Source organism: Penicillium chrysogenum (assembly GCF_028827035.1).
Source record: "Penicillium chrysogenum strain IBT 35668 chromosome Unknown utg000004l_segment0_segment0, whole genome shotgun sequence".
Lineage (NCBI taxonomy): Eukaryota > Fungi > Ascomycota > Eurotiomycetes > Eurotiales > Aspergillaceae > Penicillium > Penicillium chrysogenum.
Genome location: NW_026622752.1, coordinates 5,810,106 through 5,833,112, shown reverse-complemented (window position 1 = coordinate 5,833,112; position 23,007 = coordinate 5,810,106). Strand labels below are relative to the sequence as shown.

At 49.0% G+C, this 23,007-nt stretch overlaps 9 protein-coding genes across 9 annotated transcripts; 5 read left to right on the top strand and 4 right to left on the bottom strand.

Annotated features, from left to right (window-relative positions):
- Positions 1-1,737: 1,737 nt before the first annotated feature.
- N7489_008160 (uncharacterized protein) lies at positions 1,738-3,921 on the top strand (the record flags this gene model as incomplete). Its single annotated transcript, XM_056713910.1, has 1 exon — positions 1,738-3,921. The coding sequence occupies one exon, from the start codon at positions 1,738-1,740 to the stop codon at positions 3,919-3,921; it is 2,184 nt and encodes a 727-aa protein (XP_056567625.1).
- Positions 3,922-4,925: 1,004 nt separating this feature from the next.
- N7489_008159 (SGNH/GDSL hydrolase family protein) lies at positions 4,926-5,528 on the top strand (the record flags this gene model as incomplete). The annotated part of the gene is made up of 1 exon (XM_056713909.1): positions 4,926-5,528. The coding sequence occupies one exon, from the start codon at positions 4,926-4,928 to the stop codon at positions 5,526-5,528; it is 603 nt and encodes a 200-aa protein (XP_056567624.1).
- A 987-nt stretch (positions 5,529-6,515) lies between these two features.
- On the top strand, positions 6,516-7,617 carry N7489_008158 (uncharacterized protein; the record flags this gene model as incomplete). Its single annotated transcript, XM_056713908.1, has 3 exons — positions 6,516-6,882; positions 6,940-7,380; positions 7,436-7,617. 3 exons carry the CDS (start codon positions 6,516-6,518, stop codon positions 7,615-7,617), a joined length of 990 nt encoding a protein of 329 aa, XP_056567623.1.
- Positions 7,618-8,154: 537 nt separating this feature from the next.
- N7489_008157 (uncharacterized protein) lies at positions 8,155-9,911 on the bottom strand (the record flags this gene model as incomplete). Its single annotated transcript, XM_056713907.1, has 5 exons — positions 8,155-8,285; positions 8,340-8,546; positions 8,593-9,009; positions 9,084-9,590; positions 9,887-9,911. The coding sequence occupies 5 exons, from the start codon at positions 9,909-9,911 to the stop codon at positions 8,155-8,157; spliced, it is 1,287 nt and encodes a 428-aa protein (XP_056567622.1).
- Positions 9,912-11,231: 1,320 nt separating this feature from the next.
- Positions 11,232-13,106, bottom strand: N7489_008156 (sugar porter family MFS transporter; the record flags this gene model as incomplete). The annotated part of the gene is made up of 5 exons (XM_056713906.1): positions 11,232-11,917; positions 12,000-12,072; positions 12,142-12,330; positions 12,382-12,935; positions 12,998-13,106. 5 exons carry the CDS (start codon positions 13,104-13,106, stop codon positions 11,232-11,234), a joined length of 1,611 nt encoding a protein of 536 aa, XP_056567621.1.
- Positions 13,107-14,090: 984 nt separating this feature from the next.
- On the top strand, positions 14,091-15,501 carry N7489_008155 (uncharacterized protein; the record flags this gene model as incomplete). The annotated part of the gene is made up of 5 exons (XM_056713905.1): positions 14,091-14,272; positions 14,326-14,651; positions 14,715-15,055; positions 15,121-15,283; positions 15,338-15,501. 5 exons carry the CDS (start codon positions 14,091-14,093, stop codon positions 15,499-15,501), a joined length of 1,176 nt encoding a protein of 391 aa, XP_056567620.1.
- Positions 15,502-16,127: 626 nt separating this feature from the next.
- Positions 16,128-19,296, top strand: N7489_008154 (putative UDP-glucose,sterol transferase; the record flags this gene model as incomplete). The annotated part of the gene is made up of 7 exons (XM_056713904.1): positions 16,128-16,284; positions 16,340-16,976; positions 17,030-17,266; positions 17,340-18,107; positions 18,157-18,832; positions 18,884-19,022; positions 19,094-19,296. 7 exons carry the CDS (start codon positions 16,128-16,130, stop codon positions 19,294-19,296), a joined length of 2,817 nt encoding a protein of 938 aa, XP_056567619.1.
- Positions 19,297-19,590: 294 nt separating this feature from the next.
- N7489_008153 (uncharacterized protein) lies at positions 19,591-20,721 on the bottom strand (the record flags this gene model as incomplete). Its single annotated transcript, XM_056713903.1, has 1 exon — positions 19,591-20,721. One exon carries the CDS (start codon positions 20,719-20,721, stop codon positions 19,591-19,593), a length of 1,131 nt encoding a protein of 376 aa, XP_056567618.1.
- Positions 20,722-21,160: 439 nt separating this feature from the next.
- N7489_008152 (uncharacterized protein) lies at positions 21,161-23,000 on the bottom strand (the record flags this gene model as incomplete). Its single annotated transcript, XM_056713902.1, has 8 exons — positions 21,161-21,253; positions 21,309-21,592; positions 21,644-22,040; positions 22,374-22,488; positions 22,548-22,573; positions 22,651-22,764; positions 22,826-22,854; positions 22,931-23,000. The coding sequence occupies 8 exons, from the start codon at positions 22,998-23,000 to the stop codon at positions 21,161-21,163; spliced, it is 1,128 nt and encodes a 375-aa protein (XP_056567617.1).
- Positions 23,001-23,007: the final 7 nt, after the last annotated feature.

The window sequence follows — 23,007 nt, the reverse complement described above, 5'->3', positions numbered from 1 at the left end:
ATGGTTCTGTATGTTAGATGATCTTTTATTATTATTTCGATATCTGTGAATTTTTATGAGATAGAATAGGATTTTTATTATCAATATTGTTTGCAATCTCTATTCGTAAATCTAAGAGAAGAAATCCCATGTAGTTGGCTAACGATAGTAAAGGAGAGAGTGTAAGGCAAATACAGTAGTTTTCAACTAGTTACAGTGACACCTCCTTAGTTTCAACACCCCTTATTCTGCCAATCGTAATCTACCAATCAAAAATATTAAATAATGGGCGGTATAACTAGTTAAGTAGGCGGTGCGCTTTTTTAGGAAGGCGGTAGCTGACAGGGTGCTGAAATTTAAGAGGTGTCACTGTATACCACCAAGTACTAGTATGTCCGATACTGACGATCTACGCTCGCTATTGAAGCGAATAATGATCTCCAATGAACATTCGGATATTACCATCTCTTATAGTGCCTACCATCATCGAGCTTATCGAGCAATCATAAGTGCTCAGTCCGAAGTTCTAGCCGCTATATATAACGCAAACTTCCTTGTAAGGACACCGAGAAATTTCCTATCGAAGATAACTAATGAATACCAGGAAGGCAAGACTGGAAAGATCAATCTACCCGATAACGACCCCGAGGCGATAAACATGATAGTCTAGTATCTATATGGGCAAAGCTATAAAGACACGAGACTAGATTTGAAAGACTACGGGGAGGGTCGTGCCCTATTAAATCTAAACGTGTATACGTCTGCTAATAAATACGATATATCCTCCCTCGAAGAGTGCGCAAAAGATGAATTCAAAGCCTGGGCTTAGAGCTCGCGGGGCACAGAATCCTAGGTGCACGTTGTGGAAGAGGCCTGGAAGGGTAACGAATTCTCCGGTCTCTATCCTATTATCGAGGAGCAAATAGCGGAGGACATTGATCGAATGTTATAGGACGACTGCTACCATTAATCGATAAGGCCGTGAAGCTTGGGAGATTTTCCGCGGCTTTTCTTTACTATATTGTCAAAAAGAAGAATGGTATATTTTATGCGGTTCGTGATACGAATGCGAGGTACCAGACGGACATAATTGATCTGAAAAACAAGATCAAGGGCTACAGATATACACTCCAGCAGCTTAGGAAAGAGATGAGGTCCGATACGTACGACTCAGATGAGAGTATCGAATTTTGAACCACATGCCTAGCAAGAGATATAACCGGATAATATACTGCTTTGGATACTAGAAATATGACGGGAATCAAGAATGCAACTGGGAAGTATGTATAGAAGCAACTCATCGTGATCTTAAATTAAAGTCAGACCTCGTTTAATCTCGAGCTATTCTCCTTCCTCGCATTTTTTTGGCCTATGTGTATAGATCGCAATATCTAGCGCCTGCCGGGATAAGGTTTAAGGCCACCCCCTAGGCCGGACGAGTATGTGGAATATATAGGAAGCCAGGACATAGGAGAGAGATATGTCTAGATGTAGCATATGGTTGTTTTCGTAATAATAGTAGAGCGGGAACAATCTACCTTATAGAGCCTGCTAAACATAGATATCCAGGTTTGGCCTTGAAAGGTGTACATATTGACAGACTGGAGTCGACTTTGACCATCTCCACTGACAGGTTTCTAGATGCAACTGTTTGGGAGTTGAGAGCTGATATCACAATGCAGACAGATGGATTATGCGAACCCCGCAGTCTCTCGTGCAAACAAACACATCAACATCAACACCACGTCTGCTCCCATCATGCTGTCTCGCATCTTAATGATAGAATCCCAACACCCAAAGCCCCCGCCGTTCATTTTCGCCGACACTCTCTGGCTCGGAGCCCCTCACGATGGCTACGACCTCGTCCCACTGCAGGACTACCGAGCCCTGCGCCTGCAATCACGCACAGGACAAAACAGCCCCCCTCAGTCCCGGGCTGCAATGCTCCAAGCACTGCTCACATTCGGTCTGCTGGAGGCAGTCACCGAGACCAAAGTTGCCGAATGCACTCTGCTCCATCCGCTACCTAGCAAGGAAAATCTCGAACCCCGCATGGTGATCACCAGTGCAAATATCCCCCGCCTGCTCGCCAACTGGCGATCGCGCATCCGATCCCTGGCTTCGGAGGCTCCCGACCAGGCCACCCAGTGGTCTTGTCGCGTCCAGACAGCGCTCAAGCAAGCCCTAGCCTTGCTCGAGGTGGAAGTCCTGCGCCCGGGGTTCAGCGTGTTTCGCGCGGCCGGGCTGGACGAGCGAGACCACGCGCAGATCCTCATCCAGATCGGGTCCCTGGCTGAGATGGTCGTCTCGTCGAGCTATGTCTTTCCAGTGAATTCCCCGCGCCAGGGCTTCTCGTGGTCCTTTCTCCTCGCTACCACTCCCGTGGTGAAGGATGAGATGGTGGCGAGCGGCTGGTGTCCGTTTACTATCGAGGTGCTTTCGGAGACCGTCAAGATGCTAGCCTATGCTCGTGTCTGCCCGCCCATGGTCCGGGAATCGGGATCGTCGACATCGACAGCCCACATGCATCGGCAGTGCAGCAAGAAGGCCTGCGTCGCGAACAACATCCCAGACTCCGGAGCCTACGAGCCACGCCACGTAGTCTCCCCATGCGCGTGTCGGAAGCTGGAGGCGGGCAAAGATGTCGTTGATCTGCTCCTGGACGGCCGAGTCCCCGTCATCAAGACAAAACCCGCAATGCAAGATACTCATGAGCCGGCGTTATGCGCCGCAGACGCCGCGAGCACAACCTACATCGCCATCTCTCACGTCTGGGCCGACGGCTTAGGAAGCACAGCGGAAGCCGGCATTCCCTCGTGCCAGATCACCCGGTTAAGCGCAATGGTGCAGAAAATCGCACCCAATAGCTTTACCTTCTGGCTCGACTCCCTCTGTGTCCCAACACGCAAGGACATGCGGAAAAAGGCCATCGGCCTCATGGCTCAGACCTATCGAAACGCATCCGCCGTGCTGGTCCTCGACTCCACGCTCCAGTCCACCCCCCTCTCAGCGCCGCGAGAGCTCAAACTCCTCCGCATTATCTCCTCCCCCTGGATGCAGCGCCTCTGGACCCTCCAGGAAGCAATTCTATCCAAGGAGGTCATCTTCGCCTTCGCAGACAACCAACTCGCACCCCTAGCCGAGCTTATCCCCAGCGGCGAAGACCTCCTCGCCAATTCCGTCGCAGCCGACCTCGCAAGCGAGATCTTCCGCCTCCAGAAATACAAGGGGCGGATCCTCACCCTCAGCGACATCTCCAGCGCTCTCCGCTGGCGAACATCCAGCAAGCCCGCGGACGAAACATTAGCCATCGCAGGTCTATTCGACACCAACGACAACGTCAACGCATTCACCCTAGCCGGCCTCCCCGCAGAAAAACGCATGGTCTCCTTCCTCCTCTCCCTCCGCCACCTCCCATACAACATCATCTTCCTCTCGGGCCGCAAGCTCGCCGAGCCGGCCTTCCGCTGGGCCCCCACAACATTCATGCGCGCCGTCGAATCAACTCTCAGCTTCGGCCTCGGCCACGTCACCTGCACGCCCTCGGGCCTGCTCGCCGAGTACCCGGTGATATACTTCCCCAGCATGGTCGTGGACAACCAATCGCGGTGGTTCATCCGGGACGTCGCCCGTAATCGGGTCTACAAGGCCGTCGACCTGTACCTGGGGGATGAGGCAGAGGCGATCGGGGCCCCTGTGCGGTATAGCTGTAATATCGTGCTGTTGATGCAGGTCCCGCGGTCTTACCAGATGACCTATGGGGTGGTGGCTTGGGGAGGGACTGAGCCGTCTGTTGATGTTGAGGGGGACGAGGAGCAGCCGAGGATTGTTTGTGAGTTTCGGAAGAGAGTTCTATTTCAGCATGTTATGGAGAGTGAGATGGTGGGGGGAGAATGCAGGGCCGTTGGTTGTGCAGGGGAAGGCTGGCCGGATGAGGGTTAAGGTTGTATAGCCAAGCAGCCTCGTGACGAGGGCGGAGGAGCCTGGCCGCGAAGACAACCTCGCTATACGACCTCAAATTCGGAGTTCGAACACTAGGAGGGTGGATAAATCCGAGTTTCTTGACGGTTGGCTTTGAGGTTCCTTTAATTGCCCTCGTTTCGAAGTCTGGCAGGAGTGCGTGTCGGGGTTGTGGCGTCCTACTCGGATTCATTGCGGAGTGTCAGCAGTTCAATGAATTCAGCGACTAGCAATCAATCTCCATGCTCAGTATACTCAGCATGCTCACTATGCTCACTATGCTCACTGTAGAAATTAGGTGGTTTATAAGTAATTGGTGGGTTTAGGTAGGTTAAATACGCATTTAGAGCCGGTAGGTATTAGATATCTAATACGTGGGAACGCCTAAAACGTTTTCTTAGGTAGTATTATAAACTCCAATACGTATTGGATGCAGCAACGTATTATACCAACTACGGTATAAACACCGTTTCACTAGCAACAACCCTCGTTCTACCGTTGTACGACCAAATACGGTATTACTACCGTCGTACTACCGTGTTTCCCTTTTAAGGAACCCCCGGATGGTGGTGGCCTCACTTAGGTAGGGGACTTCCGGGATAAAATGAAGATACCGAGATGAACGGGGGAGGGGGCCCCGGGGGGTTGGCGAGCTTATGTAAGATCACTGGTCTCCCTTCCAAAGTTGCTGCGAAGTGCACTCAGTGACGCGCTCAGATATGTTACCTAGGTAGTTATCGACTATGGCATATGTTCATAATTGCAGGTTATCCAGCAAACTAAACAGTCACTGCCTCGCGCATGGAACCAATGGGATCCCGCCAAATATCGCCCGTCAGATCAAGCATCTTCAGCAGACGGGCCAAAACAAGACCAAGTTGGCAGCTTACCATGGTATAAGACCCTTTACTTATGATCTCTCTACTATGCTCATACGTTATATAGGAGCTTCACGGATAGATAGGGCCAAGCCAAGCTTGCGAATCATGCCACTAGGCGGCTCTGTCACTTATGGCTCCGAGTCTACTGACGGAAACGGCTATAGAAGGATTCTTCAAGAGATTCTCATGTCTGATGGCTACAATGTGAAGATGATCGGATCTCGCAAGTCCGGTTCGATGGAGAACAATGACAATGAAGGATGGCGGGGATTCAGAATCGACCAAATTACCAACAAAGCCAAAATATCAGTTCCTCGGTTTTTGCCAAACATTTTCACTGTTAACGCTGGCTCGAACGATTGCGTGCAGAATTTCGAAATCGAGACCGCTGGTGAGCGAATGAGTGACATGCTTGAATACCTGTGGACGGCATCTTCTGGCTCGACAGTCGTCCTTTCTACTCTCATTCCAAATTTGGATAGAGAGATTGAAGCACGAGTCCGACGCGCCAACGAGCAATTTCGGGAAATGGCGAAAGTGAAAGCAGCGGAAGGAAGAAAAATTATCTTTGTTGATATACATGGTTCCGATGGGCCAATGATCAGTGATCTGGCGGATGGCACACATCCCAACGATGTGGGTTATGCGAAGATGGCAATGATTTGGCGCAGGGGTATTCATGAAGCTGTGTATAAAGGATTTGTTTAGAAGGCACTGTGACTATGCTGGGTTTGGAGATTACTGCATCTTTAGTTAATATGTTCACCATAAGATTGGAGCGGGTGGTGTCGTTGGCTTTGGCGGCGGTCGCTGCGTCGGGTACATAACGGATCGTGGTGTAAGCGTAGTTAGCTTTGCTGTATATATTTGAAACGACGTAGTGGATTGGTCATTACGAGACCTTCATTTATAGAGATTTGATGATCGAAGACGTGCATGGTAGGGCGTACATGATACGAGGCATGCTGGCACTCCCTATTGATCGGCCAGGTCCCACTGTAATTATTATATATCTGTAAATTAGCTCTCTTAGAGATCCCTGTCGCGTAGCCTTGTGTAGAAATCACCGACAAGACGTTGGTGGTGTATCATTGTGAAGATATGGGGTTCCCAGCAGCAGGTTAATGATCCGTGAGGCTAGACTTTTGATTCGCGTGTTTTTCAAATGGTCGAGGATGGGTGTAAATGGGTGTTTCATTCACTTCTGGTGGCGGTTTTTTGTTTGATAACGACTTGATTGGATGTAGACGTGGCGTGGGGTGAGTGGATTTCGCTTTCGCTTAATGGGTTTGGCGAAAGGCGACCGGGAAATCCATTCAAATGCGAGCCGCTGAGCGAACATACGCTTTTGCGAGGCTGTTTCAACTGCGTACTGCGATTTGCGAAGGCAAGGAAACCTTGGAAATGACTAGTGCCTGGTAGTAAACCCAACTAATATAATAGGTCAATCCATTTTCCTCCGCATATCCGACTCCCCGCATAGTCCCATAGCTACTGAGAATGACCCCACCAAAAGGCGAGAAAGACGAGAGAAGAGAACGAGAATTGGGACAAATATCCAGTCTCCGCAATGGTTATCACGTCGAAGTGACACCTCGTGCAACTCACGCATAAATAGTTGGCAATTCCGCCCGTTTCCACTCCGCAAACTACGAATTGTCCTCTCCAAAGTATATCGGTCTCACTCGAATTATCATGAGTCAAGTCTTCCTCAAGGCTCCAAAGGTGTTGAGCCGCTGTCAGATCCGGCCCCTATCGACCCAAATCGGAAAACTGACGAGCCATCCGACATCCATCCGTCCATCGAGAGATGAGATCAAGCATGAACGCCTTTCCGATCAGAATCTAGAGGTCGCAATACGTAGCCTGCATCATGATGGGCTTGTGGTTATTGAAAATGCTATCCCTCATGACTGCCTTGACCGCCTCAACAAAAAGATGGTCGAAGACGCCTATTATCTTCAGTCGAAGAAAGAAAACAGTCCATTCAACTACAACCCAGGGAATATCCAACAAGATGCTCCTCCAGTGAGGAAGTATTTCGAACGCAGTATTTTCATGAGTTAGTCCACGAAGCCCCAACTACACCTTCAGTCCGCAGCTTCTAACTCATGTCAAGACCCCATCGCCACTCAAATCACCTCAACAGCACTAGGACCCCGCCCAAAATGGACGTTCTGCTCGGGCAATACTGCAATGCCTCCAACTGCAGAGAACCCTCCAAAGTCTCAGCCTGTGCATTCCGATGCAGATTTCGCTCACCCATCTCATCCTTTTGCACATGTGATAAATGTTCCCCTCATAACCATGACCCCGGAGAACGGTTCTACCGAGGTCTGGCTAGGAACACACAGTGACACGGGGATATATGTTCAAGAAGGGGAACACGGCGAGCGTGCTAGTGGCCGAATCAAACTCGATGAGCTAGAGAAGCGTCGTCTCGACCGCCCGCCATGTCAACCAGTGGTGCCAAAGGGGTCTCTGGTCGTTAGAGACCTTCGTCTTTGGCATGCTGGAGTTGGGAATCAGACCGAGGATCCCCGAGTCATGTTGGCGATGAGTAAGTTGAAGTACTTTCTTCGTCGTTTTCACACAAGCATCTCTAACATCAATAGTTCATTTCGCGCCGTGGTATAGGAACCCTATGAAACTCGAATTTGCGGACGATCTGAAACCTGTCATTGAGAGCCAGACCGACCTGGATGTTCCCGTGGACTGGGTGAGCGAGTCGACGGCACTTTCCCGGTATCTGAACCGGGGCTTTGGAAATGCCTACGACTTTAACCAGTACCCTTAAGCTGAAGGAGATTGCTCATACCAGTAATTGATTACGAAGCTATAAGATAGAATAACTTTGATTGACTGCATGTATGAAGAAGAGCCCTGGAGGTCATGGCAAATGGAGAAAAGGCCACGCCTTAGACAATCACACCCCCCCGTATCAGTATGCGCGAGAAGCAGTTCTGTGTATTTCCTGTTTGAGATGACTAGCTGCATATCTTTGGGCAGGTCACCGCGAGCTATAAGAGGAAGTGACCACCGGCCATCTTCAGTCAAACTGATCTTGCACTACCGAAAAGGCCATTGCAAGAGACCCAAAAGGAAGAGCAGGCTAATTTGGACCGAAATGTGCTCTTAATCTTTCTTTCCTTCTCTTTCCCCGCGCCAATCTTACATCTTTCCGCTCACTTGCACGTCGTCAATAAGAGAAGAATGAAATGGAATACCTGTCGACCTTGTAGATATCAATACGATATGGGTCGTCAGGCTTCAGCTAGAGCATTTTACTATATCGTATAGAGTGTGTCACGCTTGTTATACAACAGCGTGGTGACTAATGGACCATATTCGACGGCAAAAGAGCATCCACTATACTGGAAACCGGCCATCCAGTCAGCTTCCCCCACTTTCTCAACTCTTCCGCCATCTCCATGCGCTTCTGGTTATCATGAATCCAACCGCAACCTATGCGCAAAATGCGTCAGACTAAATAACAGGAAAGAGTTCGACAGAACTCACAAAACGCAATCGGGCCAAAAGCGTTAACCCAGACCGGTGCCGAGTCGCTTGAGATGGCCAGGGCACAAATTTCAGTCGCGTGGTATTCCAACTTCCGCCGTAAACATTCCATATCATCGATGCGTTGTAGAGCTTTCAGGGGTTGAGTCGCAGGCTGCGCCAGCCATAGAATCCCCATGGCGGTATGGTAGTAATGGAGAGTAGACACTTATCAGGTTAGAGGCTGAATGGAGCGTAGATCGAGTATACACACCATGCCAGCTTCGTAGTGTCCAAGTAAATCGGAAACTACTCTGTCTCCCGAGGCTGGGGGTTTGTATCGTGTCGAACGACGGCGGGAGTGAAGATATGAATTTGTCCAGATCGGCCTTCATAGTTTCCCATTCAAGGGAGCTCAATGCACTCGAATCGACAGACAGACACCGGTTGATAATCTTGCCAAGCAAGAATGTGATGTAGTCAGCGAAGTCCGCATCCTCTGTTGGGTGTGGTGGGGCATTTTGATCGGAAAGTGTGATCATTAGACCACGTTGCTCTATTAGAGCCACCGTGATGTCTTCTCGTAAATAGTTCCAATATCCTGCGCTGGGCAGGTCTGCTGTGAGATGAATCTGCCGACTCGCCAGCAGAGAATAGCATCCTTGCAAATGACTCTGAGAGCTAACGTTCTCTTAAGTTGTTACTAAGTTGTTAGCCTCTTGTCTTTTGAACAGCTTCATGAGCTAGGACTGACAAACTACTCACGTGCAATAATTTCATAGGATCGTAAAAGGCAAATTGCGGCGAGAGTTTCACCAAGAGGAATGCTATCAATATTCTTAGTGAGAGAAATCAATCTGCACACACTATCATAGTGGTAGAATTCAGCGATCTCGAGATACGCGTCTTCCCCAAGGGTGCGGTGTTGGTTGGCAGCAGAAAACGCGAGAATGGCGCTAAGCAATAGTGGGTTATATCGAGCCCTGACAGGAACAATATCCTTGAAATGGCGCTTGCTGTCATTGAGATCATACCACGCTGCCAATGTTCCTATGTAGTGGCGGAATAGCTTGGCAACTTGTGGGTCCTCCAAGGCACATTCAGGATGCTCCGTGGATGTATATTCAGTTCCATGGTGAGTAGCAGCTGGGGCCAAAGGGCTGGATCGGTATGCTGAAACTCTCGGCGCTGCGGTTGTGCCTGCTTCCTCGATCCAATGACAGTCACGGGCAATGCGTTGACATGGTGAGCATTTGGGCCTTCTTCCGTCGCCTTTTGTTATATCAGAATGGGCAGCGGTCAGCGACTGATAGATTGATTTGTAAGAGTCAAGGCATGTAAGACCAACATTTAACCCGCCGTGACCTGCAAGTCTGACTGAGTGGTAACGCATCAGTAATTTATTCCAAGGCCCCAGAGAACCCGCAATGGGAAAAGAGGGAGACTGTACGATGGTACAGCTTGGAAGGCCGACGATGACCAGGGGATAATTCGACTGACTTACCAACCTAGAAATGAGATAAACCTTGGATTAATATCAGAGATTCAAAGCGCGTGAGAGGACTTACGATTCCGTTCAATTGGCCTCGGCATTTACGTTTCGCCTTTGTGAGGGAATGATGTGTCCGATTTGAAACATATGCGTGGGGAATAAGGCATGGTGTTTTGCGAACCTCGCAAAACCCTTCGCTTTTGCCATTTGCGCCCCACTACCTGTGGCTATGACGTCATCCGTGCTTTAACCACCCGCACACGTGTGTGGTATTGCTATAAGAACCGAATTGGCTACTGTGACCATGTTCACAAATCAATAGCAAATGAGAATGAGGAGAGGGGACCCATGGCCACCACTCGGATGGAAGTCTCATAATTAAAGTATCTGTGACAACATGGCGAGTCGAACGGCGATGGACACGTGACATGCGACATACACAGTAAACATCACAATGATATGCATAAAAAAGTTCGTACTCTAAAACTATAACTGAGCTCGCGGGATGAAAAAAAAAAATAGGTAGCTTCTCTTTGATTATGCGTGTCATCCTTAGTGCAGGGGCCATGCTAATCTTCTCTGTATATTTTCAGTTGACCATATGCCCCGAAGGGCGAAATATCTACACGTTTAGTTCAATTTAACCCCACTTTCCGGCAGAAACACACCGCCTTGGTATTGGGGAGGTACGGTTTGGCGTCTTTACCAAGCTTCAATGTTTCTATTCAAACGAGCACTGAACGGTAAAATTACTTAAATTACACCTTAAGTTACTAGGGCGCGGGGAGTACCGGATAGCGGCACGAACCGAAGCCACGATCCGAGCGGTGATCGAGACCACTCCGCAATGCGAACTGTACATCTTGCGATAAGATGATGGAAATATGCCCTGTTCTGCAAGTGTCTGAAGAATAGCGGCTACAAACACCCATCCGCCATCAGTAGTCGCGCCCGAATCTTTGACCGAAACCACACCCACTGGCTCTGTGTCATTAATGAGAGGCGAGCGATTGAATGACTGCCGGGGCCCGGCATTGGATGTGCTTTTTGCCCAAGGAAAATGAGAAGATGATACCGAGGCCCCACTTCCGTTTTTGTAGTATGCCAAGAGGTAAACGGGGTCAATTCGGTGTTTGGATTCGGCAACAAGACACTGTCAGCGCCAGGGTGTCGGAGAAGATCAGAGTCGATTTTTGAACAAAAGAAATTAGGAGTTTTGGCCGCAAGGTGTCTATGAAATCTTTATGTATGCGAAAGTAAAAAACGGCTATGTACAGTGGGCAAAGACTACAGCCGGCGAGGAAACAGGGAGGTCACACAACCTCACACGTCTATATGATCTATATGGGCACCACGGAGAAAACTGATACAAGTCAAACACCCACTGCGTCAAAGATGCAACCCGAAATCAAAATGCCCATCTAAGTAATTTGATGAGTGCCTTCGAGTCCATCGGATCGTGCCGCAGCATTGGCCCAGATTGTAGCTTCAATCCTCGCGCGCTGCTCCGTCTCCACACTGGAAGAATTATCCCCAAAGACAGCGTCCATTTCCTCCAATGTTTTCCCATTAGTCTCATGAACGAAGAACCACGTCCAAGCAAATGACAGGGCGCAAAATGCGCAGAAGAACACGTAAGTTCCATATCCAGTGTTTTGCACAAGTGGCGGGGTAATAAGCCCAATGATGAAGTTGTTAAGCCACACCGACATTGTGGAAAACGCCATACCCTTAGCACGAAGAGAGGAAGGGAAGATCTCAGCTGGAAGGGCCCAAGGGACAGGACCCCAAGAAGCTCCGTAGCTCAGCATGAAGAAGCACAAGAAGGCGACGCAAACCCAGCCCTCTGTGGAATGCTCGGGCCAGTTGGATTGGTATTGACTCATCAGGACGGCAATGATGAGATGCGCAAGAATCATGCAGCTAGCACCTCCAAAGAGCAAAGGCCTCCGACCGAATTTATCCATTCCCCATAGTGACCAGAAACAGGCAACCATCTGGCAGATGTTGATGACGCCGGACATGTGGAGTTGCATCGAGTAGTTTAGACCCATTCCTTCGAATAGACTGGGCGAATAGTAGATGAGAGCATTGACACCACCGAATTCTATGAAGAGAATATGTGTTAGTCTCCGTGCTGGAAAAGGAGGGGAAGGTGGTGGTTCTACGACAATAGGCAGAATACTCACGTTGGAAAAACATCAGCCCCATGCCGACATGCGTACGCTTCCAACACCCTTTGCGGAAACAGTCCAGATAGCTCTAGACATGCAGCATAGCACGACTAGCGTAACTTCCATCCTGGCAATTTGGGTGTCGCACAATGCTCACTTCGTTACAATAGGCGACCTCGGATCGAATCTCAACCCATTCTCGGATCACACGCTCGTCAGTGGTATCGAGACCTCGTAATTTGCGGAGAACCTGGAGCGCTTCTTCGTCCCGGCCTCGGCCAGCGAGCCATCGAGGTGAATATGGTAGGAAAGGCATACCGACGCCAAGAAATATGGCAGGAACCATCTATCCACGTGGTTAGGAAAGGACGACTCAAGGCCAACGGGGAAGGCACACCTGAATGAGGAAAGGAAGGCGCCACGACCATTCATTAGGAATATATCGTGTAGCATATGTGATATAGAAGGCAATCACAATAGCAGTAACAATGGAAAGCTCCTGCAGAACAAGCAAAGTACCGCGAATCTCGGGTGGCGCGATCTCAGAGATATACAGCGGTGCCACCATAGCCAGCATGCCGACACCAATACCTCCGACAAAACGAGCACCAACGAGCATGTCGAAGCTCATGGCTCCAGTCTGCAGGGCGGAACCGAAGAGGAATATTATAACTGCAACCATGATGGACCACTTGCGAGAGATCTTGTCGGCAATCCATCCCTGATTCATTGCTCCAATAAAGGCGCCCAGCTCGATCATGGCAGTGAGGATACCTTTTTGGAATCCTGCACCGGGTGCATCGGGGCCAACTTCAGGAAATCGCGCAAGGAAGTGGTCCATCGTAAGTGTTACGGAGACGACGCCCTGGTCGTAGCCGAACATTGCTCCGCCCAATGTTGCAAAGGCGGCACATACTGCGACATACTTGTTCGTGAGGATACCCTTGAGGCCTGTTTTGTGTGACGGTGAATTAGTACGTAATGCGTATAGAGGGATCAGGAGATGATAATACCAGCTTCGCCATATGGTTGTCGTTCTGATCCAGGGGGAAGGGTAGAAGGTTTTGGTTTTATATCGGATTCAAGATGTTCGGTCTCCGGGGATTCGTGTTTGTCCACCATTGTTTTATTTAAAGTCTGGTAGCTAAGTAGAAGGGTCTATATGCAAAGTGAGATAATAAAGTATGTATTCTAAAAGAGTCTCTTAGTATCCAATTAAGAAAACAGAAATTGAGGATATCTTCCAGATATAGGCGCAAGACTGTGGATGTGGACTTTCTTTTGTCCAACCTATACACCAATCAGATCAATATCAATTACCCCAACCGGTTTCACTTCTTTACATTGTGCTGTGAAGTGATATTTAGAGTTTACGCTTGACGTCGATTCCACCGGCTGGGGGAAGATGCGGGGAGGACGCGGGGAAAACTCCCTAAACTATACATCTCTACTAGCTTTGTAGGTCGCCTAATTCGCGGGGCCCCGGAGTCTCACCGTGTCGGGCACCATTTTCCGCCTCGGACACCATTTTCCTTCTATAGCCGGCTCAAAACGTCCTTTTCAGAGGCATCGGCGAGCAAAATACTCGGCTAGTTCGGGATCTGGCGGGTGGCTTGAGTTTCCAAGAAACTGATCTTGCACTAAGGCGGGGGAAGAAACCCAAAAGATCTCTAAAAATACCTTAAAAGGACCTCGAAGAACATTCGAACGGACGTCCAAGAGAAGATTTCTAGAAAGGTTCTCAATGTCGCTAACATCATGGGTAATGGGCCATATTATACCATGGATCGAAGGATTGAGGGAGAAGCGGAGGGAGAGGGCCTGAATTAGCATCAATTCCCGATCTCGGGAGGTTGTCCGATGTGCCGCTGAATTCCGTACGATTTGTTATACCCGATCACTCATGTAGCCAATGTTGCAAGAGAACCCGGGAGGAGGCTATCCCGGGGCTTATCTCGGAGGTTCTCCGGGGTTGACAACAAATCTCGGCGCCTCCCGCAGGGCTAGGCAACCTCCAGGGCACATGACCTTCGAAACCGACGTCCTCTCCCCACCTCCCCACTCCAGTATCCCCCTTTCCCTCATGCCATTCGTCAACATTTGGATATGCAGTTATCTGACTTCTACCAAAATAATCTTATCTACACCCAGGAGGAGTTGTCAGAATACAAACCCGGGGGATATCACCCTGTCACCCTTGGAGATACCTTCAATAATGGTCGCTATGAAGTCCACCACAAGTTAGGATTTGGGGGCTTTTCAACTGTGTGGCTTGCAAAGGACAGAGAGTCAGCTCCTTAAGCGAACCATTTCCGCCAAGCCACGGCTAATATGATTCTAGACAAAACCAGTGGGTGTCGTTGAAGATCATGGCCGCAAATGCGTCAGAGTCAGGGGAACTGGGAAACCTGAGACTTCTCCAAAAGCAATGTGGAGGGAACCTTTCTTCAAAATATATCATTCAACTGCTTGATGATTTTACTCATGATGGCCCTAACGGAGCCCATCAATGTCTTGTACTCGAATTACTTGGCCCTACGGTCGATACTGTCCTTAAAGATTATTGCGAGGGCGATGATAACCTCGAGCCGGAAGATATACTTCGAATGTCTACACAACTCCTGAAAGCTGTTAGGTTCATTCATAGTGCCGGAATGTGCCATGGCGGTAAGATCATTTTTCCCGGCGGTGTTATTGTAGTTTGGCGCAGTTATATTGACCTCGTATCAGACATCAGTGGCCGCAACATTGCATTTACTTGTAATAAGCTATTGAATTCACCCGAGAAAGGGTTCTTTGATGTTCTTGGATTCCCGGAAATTGAGCCGCTTGCCCGTATTGATGGAGCACCTTTAGACAACGGGTTGCCGACCCAGTTAGTTAAGGCAGCCGAATGGGTCGACTGGATTGACGAGGACGAGGAGGATATTCGGCTTCTTGATTTTGGAGAAAGTTTTCTTGAAGGAGAGCAGCCCGAGAAGCTTGCCCAGCCGAGTAATCTACAGGTACCTGAGACGATCTTCACAGACCACTTTGATTATCGCCTTGATCTATGGCGAGCAGGTTGCATGGTACGTCAAGCTCCCTTTCTTTTATTTGCTTGTAGCAACAATCCTAACAGAGCTACTAAATTTAGATCTACGCTTTCGTGTTCACGATCTACCCATTTTGGTATTTTGACGCCGACGAATCTCTGGTTTTCCAAATGATTGGTTTTGTGGAGAAACTGCCAGCCGAGTGGGAGCCTCAATGGAAGGAAATGAAGATCAGCTCTAGCCGTGATTTGCCGATAAAAGAAGGTACTCAATTTGATCTCGAATAAACCAAGATGTCTCCGCTAATTCCGCTCAAAGACTATGAAACCTCTGAGTTAGAACACAAGTTTGCAGAAAGCGTGCACGACCCAGAGCTTCAACCTCTATTACAAGCGGCTCGAGGATTACTACGGTTGCTACCAGATAGTCGTATTACTGCAGATGAGGCACTTGACATGTTACGCGACAAAGTGCAAGAATAGATGGGACCACATAATGAATGTCATCTACGAATTTGCAAATGGATTACAAACCATCCTTACTGATACCCGTGGACGAAGTAAAATTATACTGATGGCAACAGTATTGAACATCGGTTGCGAATACCTCGAGCTTTTCCCCGGTGTATATTGTAACCAGTAACTAAATCCATCGATATATGCCCAGGCATACATAAGGGATCCCGAGGTCCAGGTGATGCCGATCGGGACCCACAATGGAAGATCCGGGGTGCCGAGACTGCAGTCAACTACCGCCACTGCGACTGTCAATTTTGACTGGATGCACTGGCTAGATAATTCTGCTATTTCTGAATAATATCTATGAAGGGAACAAGTCATATGGATTACATAGGCACTTGGATTTTAATTGTACATCGTATTCGATGTATATTAAACTATACTGCAGGCAGAATCCGAGCTGGGCGGTAATAGACTGGAACCTTCTGACATCATCGAAGTAGAGCTAACCTTGGGATCGTATTCTTTTTTATGCTCTTTATCCATACACACACTATAAATCACACTACGTGAAAATACACGAAGCCCCTTCAGCTAATACCGACCTGTGTCACTCTAGTTGGCCACATCAGGCCGATCTCCCGCGAAGAATGGAGCCGGTATCACCAACTAGGAGGCGCAGATCCAGCCGCCAAGGATCAATCCGATCGGAGGACTGGCCTGAGGAGGTCAGCGTTTCGCTCTCCCCGAATGGCGAGCGGAGGCACATCAATGCTGATCGACGAAATACTGGGGTCAAAATCTTGAGTTCGTGATTGAAGTCGATGGTTACAGGCTGTGGCTAACAGTGACACTTTCCTAGGCGATGGCCGCCTTGACATAAAGATCGACGAGCATATGCCGCATCTTGCAGGCCTGTTGAATCGCGTCCAAACGAAGACTACGCCGCCAGACCTAGAGGATCTCGAGGGCAAACCGACACCGGAACCAATACCAAAGGATGAGGGCAGAGACTTCCCACTGAAACTGAACATCGTCATTCAAGTTATCGGATCTCGAGGCGATATCCAACCGTTCGTTGCGCTGGGAAAAGAGTTGAAGGCATATGGACACCGCGTACGACTAGCAACCCACCTCGCGTTCCGGGAGTTCGTACTTGACGGCGGCTTGGAGTTCTTCAATCTCGGTGGTGACCCCGAGGAACTGATGGCCTTCATGGTCAAAAACCCATCCTTACTCCCCGCATTCAGCACGATTCGCAGCGGCGCCATCCAGAAACGTCGGCGCGAAATGAAGGAAATCATATACGGGTGTTGGAAGTCATGTATCGAAACAGGGGACGGTACAGACCTGCATCAAATCAAGGAGGATCTTTGGAGTGACACGGTGGACTATCGTCGGAGGCCATTTGTCGCTGATGCAATTATCGCTAACCCACCAAGCTTGGGCCATATCCATTGCGCACAGAGGCTGGGAATTCCGCTTCATATGATGTTCACGTGAGTTTATCTTAAACATGAAACTGAGAGACCCTCTAATGGAAACTTCTTAGAATGCCCTGGTCAGCTACGCAGTCGTTCCCGCATCCATTGGCCGTTCTCCACCAGCAAGATTGCAAGCCAACAGTTGCAAATCTCGTGTCTTATACCGTTGTGGATATGATGATTTGGGAGGGACTAGGAGATCTTGTCAACTCGTGGCGGAAGAAGTGCCTCGCGCTCGATCCGTTAGATTCGACCACGGCGCCGAATTTGCCCGCGCGCCTCGGTGTTCCGTTCTCGTATCTGTGGTATGGGTTAACCCGAAGTCGGCGGATTAAAACCGTTCACTGAGTATGGGTTGCTAATTACACTTTGCCTCAGGTCGCCGGCATTGTTGCCAAAGCCTCGTGATTGGGCGGACCACATCGATATTTGCGGGTTTAGTGTGCTACCTGCAAAGTCGGACTACAAACCCCCGAAAGAGATCGATGATTTCCTCAAAGCAGGGCCCACTCCACTTTACGTTGGATTCGGCTCTATCGTAGTAGAAAATCAAGTTAGGCTCACTCAAATCGTGTTTGAAGCGATCAAAAATGCTGGCCAGCGTGCGATCATTTCAAAAGGCTGGGGGAACCTCGGGGTCGACGGTGTCGACGTGCCAGACAATATCCTAATCATCGGCAACGTACCGCATGACTGGTTGTTCCAGCACGTATCATGCGTTATTCACCATGGTGGTGCGGGTACCACTGCTGCGGGGCTTGCTCTCGGTCGTCCGACTATTATCGTTCCCTTCTTTGGAGATCAACAGTTCTGGGGAGGAATCGTCGGAGTAGCCGGGGCCGGGCCGATGCCTGTGCCTTACAAGCAGATCACAGTTGAGAAGTTGACCGATGCTATCAAAACAGCTCTCAAGCCTTCAACGCAGGGTAAGGCACAAGAAATTGCGAATAAGATGCGGAATGAGTCCGGTGTGAAGGATGGGGTACGAAGCTTTCATCGACATCTCAACTTGAAGACTTTGCGATGCGCAATATGTCCCAATCGTCCTGCTGTGTGGCACATTAAGCATACTTCCATTGGCCTTAGTGCTTTTGCTGCCGCCGTACTGGTTGAAATGGGGGCTCTAAAACCACAGAATGTCGCTTTGTGGGTTGATCTTCGCAAATTCCTTTCACATCACTAACCAGTTACATAGGAACCGAGCATCTGAATACGACACATATCGAAACCCTGCAGGTCCTATAAGTGCAGGAGCCCAGGTCCTAGTCGGAGCCATTGCAAACTTTGTGACTGGGATCGGCGAGGTCCCTTACGAAGTCGTTTCGGATTTTGTCACAACGGGTCGCGCAATACGTCATACTCGTCAGAGCAGTCGCCCCTCATCAAGGTCTTCATGGAGGAGATCCCGCAGAAGTCAAGATCCAGTTGTGGACAGCGATGAGGAGCAGTATCATGAGCCCGCAGAGTATCATGGGCCTTCCGAGTGTCGTGGGCTTGGCCGGTCAAATAACGATGATGATGTGATGAGCCTTGATACAAACGACAACGAGGACGATAATGCTAGACACAACAAGATGAACGATAATTTACCAGCTAGCGCTTGTGGCCAGAGACAAGGCAAGCCGGTGGACCAGACAGAACTGTTGAGCTATATAGAGTCACCCAAGGGCCATGGTGTTATCTACGAGATACGCACACACGGCAGTCGAATGTCGAAGAAGTTCTTGAAGAACATACTCTGGCTCCCGACAGACTTGGCTCTCAGCTTGTCTAAAGGGTTTCACAATGCGCCCATGTTGTACCACGACCCAATGGTGAAAGAAATGCCGAAGGTTATTAGTTTCCGCAGTGGACTTGAGGCAGCTGGAACGGTACGTTACCCGTCCGTGGTAATCGGAATGACCACACTGACCTTTATTTAGGAACTTCGTGACGGGTTTTACTACGGTATCACGGGCTTGGTCACGCAACCCCGGTATGGTGCCAAGCATCAAGGAGCAAAAGGAATGGTCAAGGGAATTGGGAAAGGGATTGGCGGTGTGTTCCTCAAGCCACCAGCAGGTATGATAACGCTATGCGTCAAAAAGCCGATATTTCCCGTGCGCATCTCATTCTGACTGAACTTCATGTAGGTCTCTGGGGACTCATTGGATATCCCTTGGTTGGACTTCGCAGAAAGCTTCAAAAATCGTTAGGCAGGACTCAAGAGCTGTCTATTATGGCGTCGCGGATAGCACAAGGTATTGAAGAGATGCGGGCATCTACTGCCGATGAACGAGCCGAAGTTGCTAGAAAATGGCGTCTGCTTGAAGAGGAGCTGCGAGTCTCTTATTGAAGAGATCCTTCGAACAGCCAAGTGATACTGCGCTCATTGTGGCTCTTTTGTATTAATGGCGCCTTGTGTATGATACCAGCGGAAAGACGGCACACACATCATGTACATATATATGTATTATTTAGCTGAATTATAAACTACATTGACTGTCGAAGAATTAGATTGAATGATCCTACTATTCCACTCCGAAAAGATTTCGTTACACCCATGAATTGGATTGCCACTGATGCAGTCCGTGAGAAATCACGCACCTTGAGTATGAAAAATTATCTATTACTCAATATTGTAGTCCATCTAGTTCGAACTTCCCCCCTCCGCGGCTATTGCCAGCAACGCTATGAGGATCTCCCGCTTCTGTGCCTCGCCAATTATCATACACATGGCCGTCGCCATGATCAATTCATACAACCGAGTCTTCCGAATATCCCGTACTTCATCAACTACACCGTGCCCAGTTAAAGCGGAAGAACCGTCTTCACCAAGTAGCTTGGCTACAACAGAATCGAAGATCCACAACTCGCCAAACTTCCGGTACGCAAAGCTCGGTGTGTATTGGCCAATGAGGATATCTTCACTCCCAACCCCAGGGAGTCTGGCAATTAACTTCAAGTGATGGAATGGCATAAGCCACTTCGCCCATTGTTTATCCGGATGGACGTCTCTCGTCCCTTTCCAGAAGAACTTGATATTGGCGTATTCGAAGCTATAGCGTCGAGTATTCAACGACAATGGAGAACTCCAGTTGAGACGGACTGCTTCTTCAGCGACAGCTGGTTGTGGTATAGTGTGTAGTGCGGCAGAGTAAGAAGGAGGGCTGTGGTCTTGTCCTTGTGAATAGCTCAAATCGTGTTTCCCATGTTCATTGGCCTCCTCCATCTGAACTGGATCACTGTCCATGGCTTCTGCAGTCTTCTTTTCCTTCCGTCGCGCATTTACCTGACGGTGATATCTTTTCCCGCTCTCCCCCCACACCCTCCAAGTGCGGACCTTATACCCTTTCAAAGCACGATCATCGTTTAGCGTTGTGTTATTCGGGTTACTCCGACATTCCCATTTCACCACGCCTCTAGGATCAATAACGTCCTTCAAATTATCCCCGAACTGGATTTTCCAGTTCAGCCAAAATGCCCCACACTTTATTAGACAGACTGGTGTTCCGGTTTTCTTATTTCCTCGACGGAGAGTACGTGCCGCATTGCGGAATAGCAGAGTCGGGTGGTGTACAAAATAGCTGTTAGATTCGTTGTTTCGGTCTGGGGTTTGGGGGTATTCAGCTGCGAGTTTTTTGAGACTCTTCTTGTTGAGTCCGAACTCCTTTTTCGGGTTTATGAATGGTGTTATTGTGATGTGCTCGTCGCCTTTGTGGTAGACATGCCAGATGGATAGGTGGTGTCTTTTTGATAGGGCCTCGTTGAGGGTTGGCATTTTTTGGATAATTGTTCGGGTCAGCGTGTATTGACAGGAACTCCCAGGTCAGTGTATGTGTGATTTGTCTTCAGGGGCCGGAAGTCATGATATATTTGTTGAATACGAGACATGCCAAGGCCGAAGCATCAGCTTAAATGTCCTGTTTTGTATCGGGCGCAACAGGTGGAGTCACATTCGATAGTGATCTGATTGGGTTTGGTATATCAACAGCTGCATGTAATATCGTGTTAAGGGGGCTGTGCAGTTAGTGTGCGTCCTAGTCGCCAAAACAGTTCTTATCAAGCGAAACATGGCTTTCTACCGAGAACAACATCGACGTATATCGTTAGGATTATTTTTAACTAACCCAAGCTAAAATAGCTTTAATGGCTAGACCTGCCAAGACAGTACGAGTACGAACTTGCCTATATCCCCTATAGCCCGTGCCACCATTCACTCACCCACCCAATATTCGTCGAACGAACCCCCACGTGTCTGTATCGGTCTCGACCACCATAGCAATAGACACAATCAATACCGTTAGAGTGATCTAGCCAGTGTCAGTTACATCTCCAAGGCCAAGTATCTGCATGTTGTCTACTCACACAACCCAGTAATATCCCCACAGAATTCAATTCCCACCCTCCAGCAAAGATCTTACCCCTAGCAATAGCATCCTGCTGCCTCCAGAATCGATACGCCCCAACCAAAGCAACAAGAATGGCCACACAGTGACATACAACCGAGAGTGGTGTACCGACCCGACGAAACCCAAGCCGGTCCGCCAACGCCTCCGCCGCCTGCAGACGGAACAGCTGCGCGATAAGCACGCCTTGCTGCGCAACAACGAGGGAGGTGCGGATATACGCAAGGAATGTTCTCTCCAAAGCTGCGGGGCAGAGTTAGAATTTCCCCAGATCAGCAAGACCGCGATACGCACCAAAGTAATCTCGACTACTCTTATGTGGCACCGTTAGAGTAACATTATGCGTCCAAAGCTGAGTGAGCTTCCCCCATGTCCCCTTTCGAGCTTGTTGGCGGCGCTGCGCATCGGCGCGCGATGTGGTGCGACGCGTTACGACGCGATATTCATCACCGGAGGACGCGGATGCCGTTGAGTAGTTTAGCTCGTTGTCCTCCTGTGTTTGGGTCTGTTGGAGCTCGAGCGCTTCACGGGGATCCATGTCGTTGTCGTTGTCGTTGTCGTTGTCGTTGTCGTTGTCCCGCGGTCGGGCGTTCCGCAAAATAACGCCCGATAGTTGTCTAGAACCGGAAACGTGAGCAGGGCTTTCTGTCATGTTTTCCCGAGTGATATCACCCCGGATATGATAGCATGACTACGGCGTGGTGCGCTGTTTGCTGTTGTCTCAGGGTGAAGGGCCGAAACAGGTTATCTGCGGATCGACGTTCGCCCCGCATTTTTGCTCAGGTTATCTACTCCTAACTATACTCAACATCATACCATCAAGACAAATGTCATATTATACAGAAGAGATATAAACGTGAGATGCAACATTTTAGGCATCCACGGAAGTGTTCAAAATTGTCCAATAATAGGCTTGGAGCAATTACCCCATCGTAGAAATATATTCCGCTTGTGTGAATACAGTTTCACATTTTCTCCAAACATCAACTCGATGATAACTTCACGTTGATTGCTCAAGGTTCACCCAGTCGTATTGCTTAGTGAGGAACCTCTCAGCAGCAGGAGGGGCGACAGTATCGAACAAGGAAGCCTTGAGGAATACCTTCCCAGCGGCTATAGGTGACTTGGTGTACACAGGGCTGCGATGGGTGTCAGCTATTGTTAACACTAGCTTGACTAGTTTTAAGATTATCCCTACCTGCCGCAGGCCGAACAGAAATGTCGCTATTCGGAGGTCATATTAGCTTTTCGTTCGAATGCGATAAACACTATATAGCTTGACAAAGAAGCCATTCTTTTACCTTCGCAGCATTGCCAGTTACAGACTTCTTGTCTTCGTAGACCTTCAATGTCGCATTTGGATCGTCGACAGTCATGTCATCTTCACTGACGAAGTAGTTGACAGAGAAGGCTAACTTGACTGTAAGCAAAATGGATATTCCAAGGTCATTGCTCAGACTTAGCAAATGCACCTACCACTACCGCCAGATCTCTTGCAGCAATCGCTGCATTGAAATTTCACTTTAGTTCATTTGCCACAATGAGTATACTGCATTCAAAGTCCATACCAATGGCAAACACATGACTTGTCTGGTTGCTCGGGAAGAGTGATGCGAATACTCTCGCAATTGCAATGGCCTTGGTAAGACATGACTACT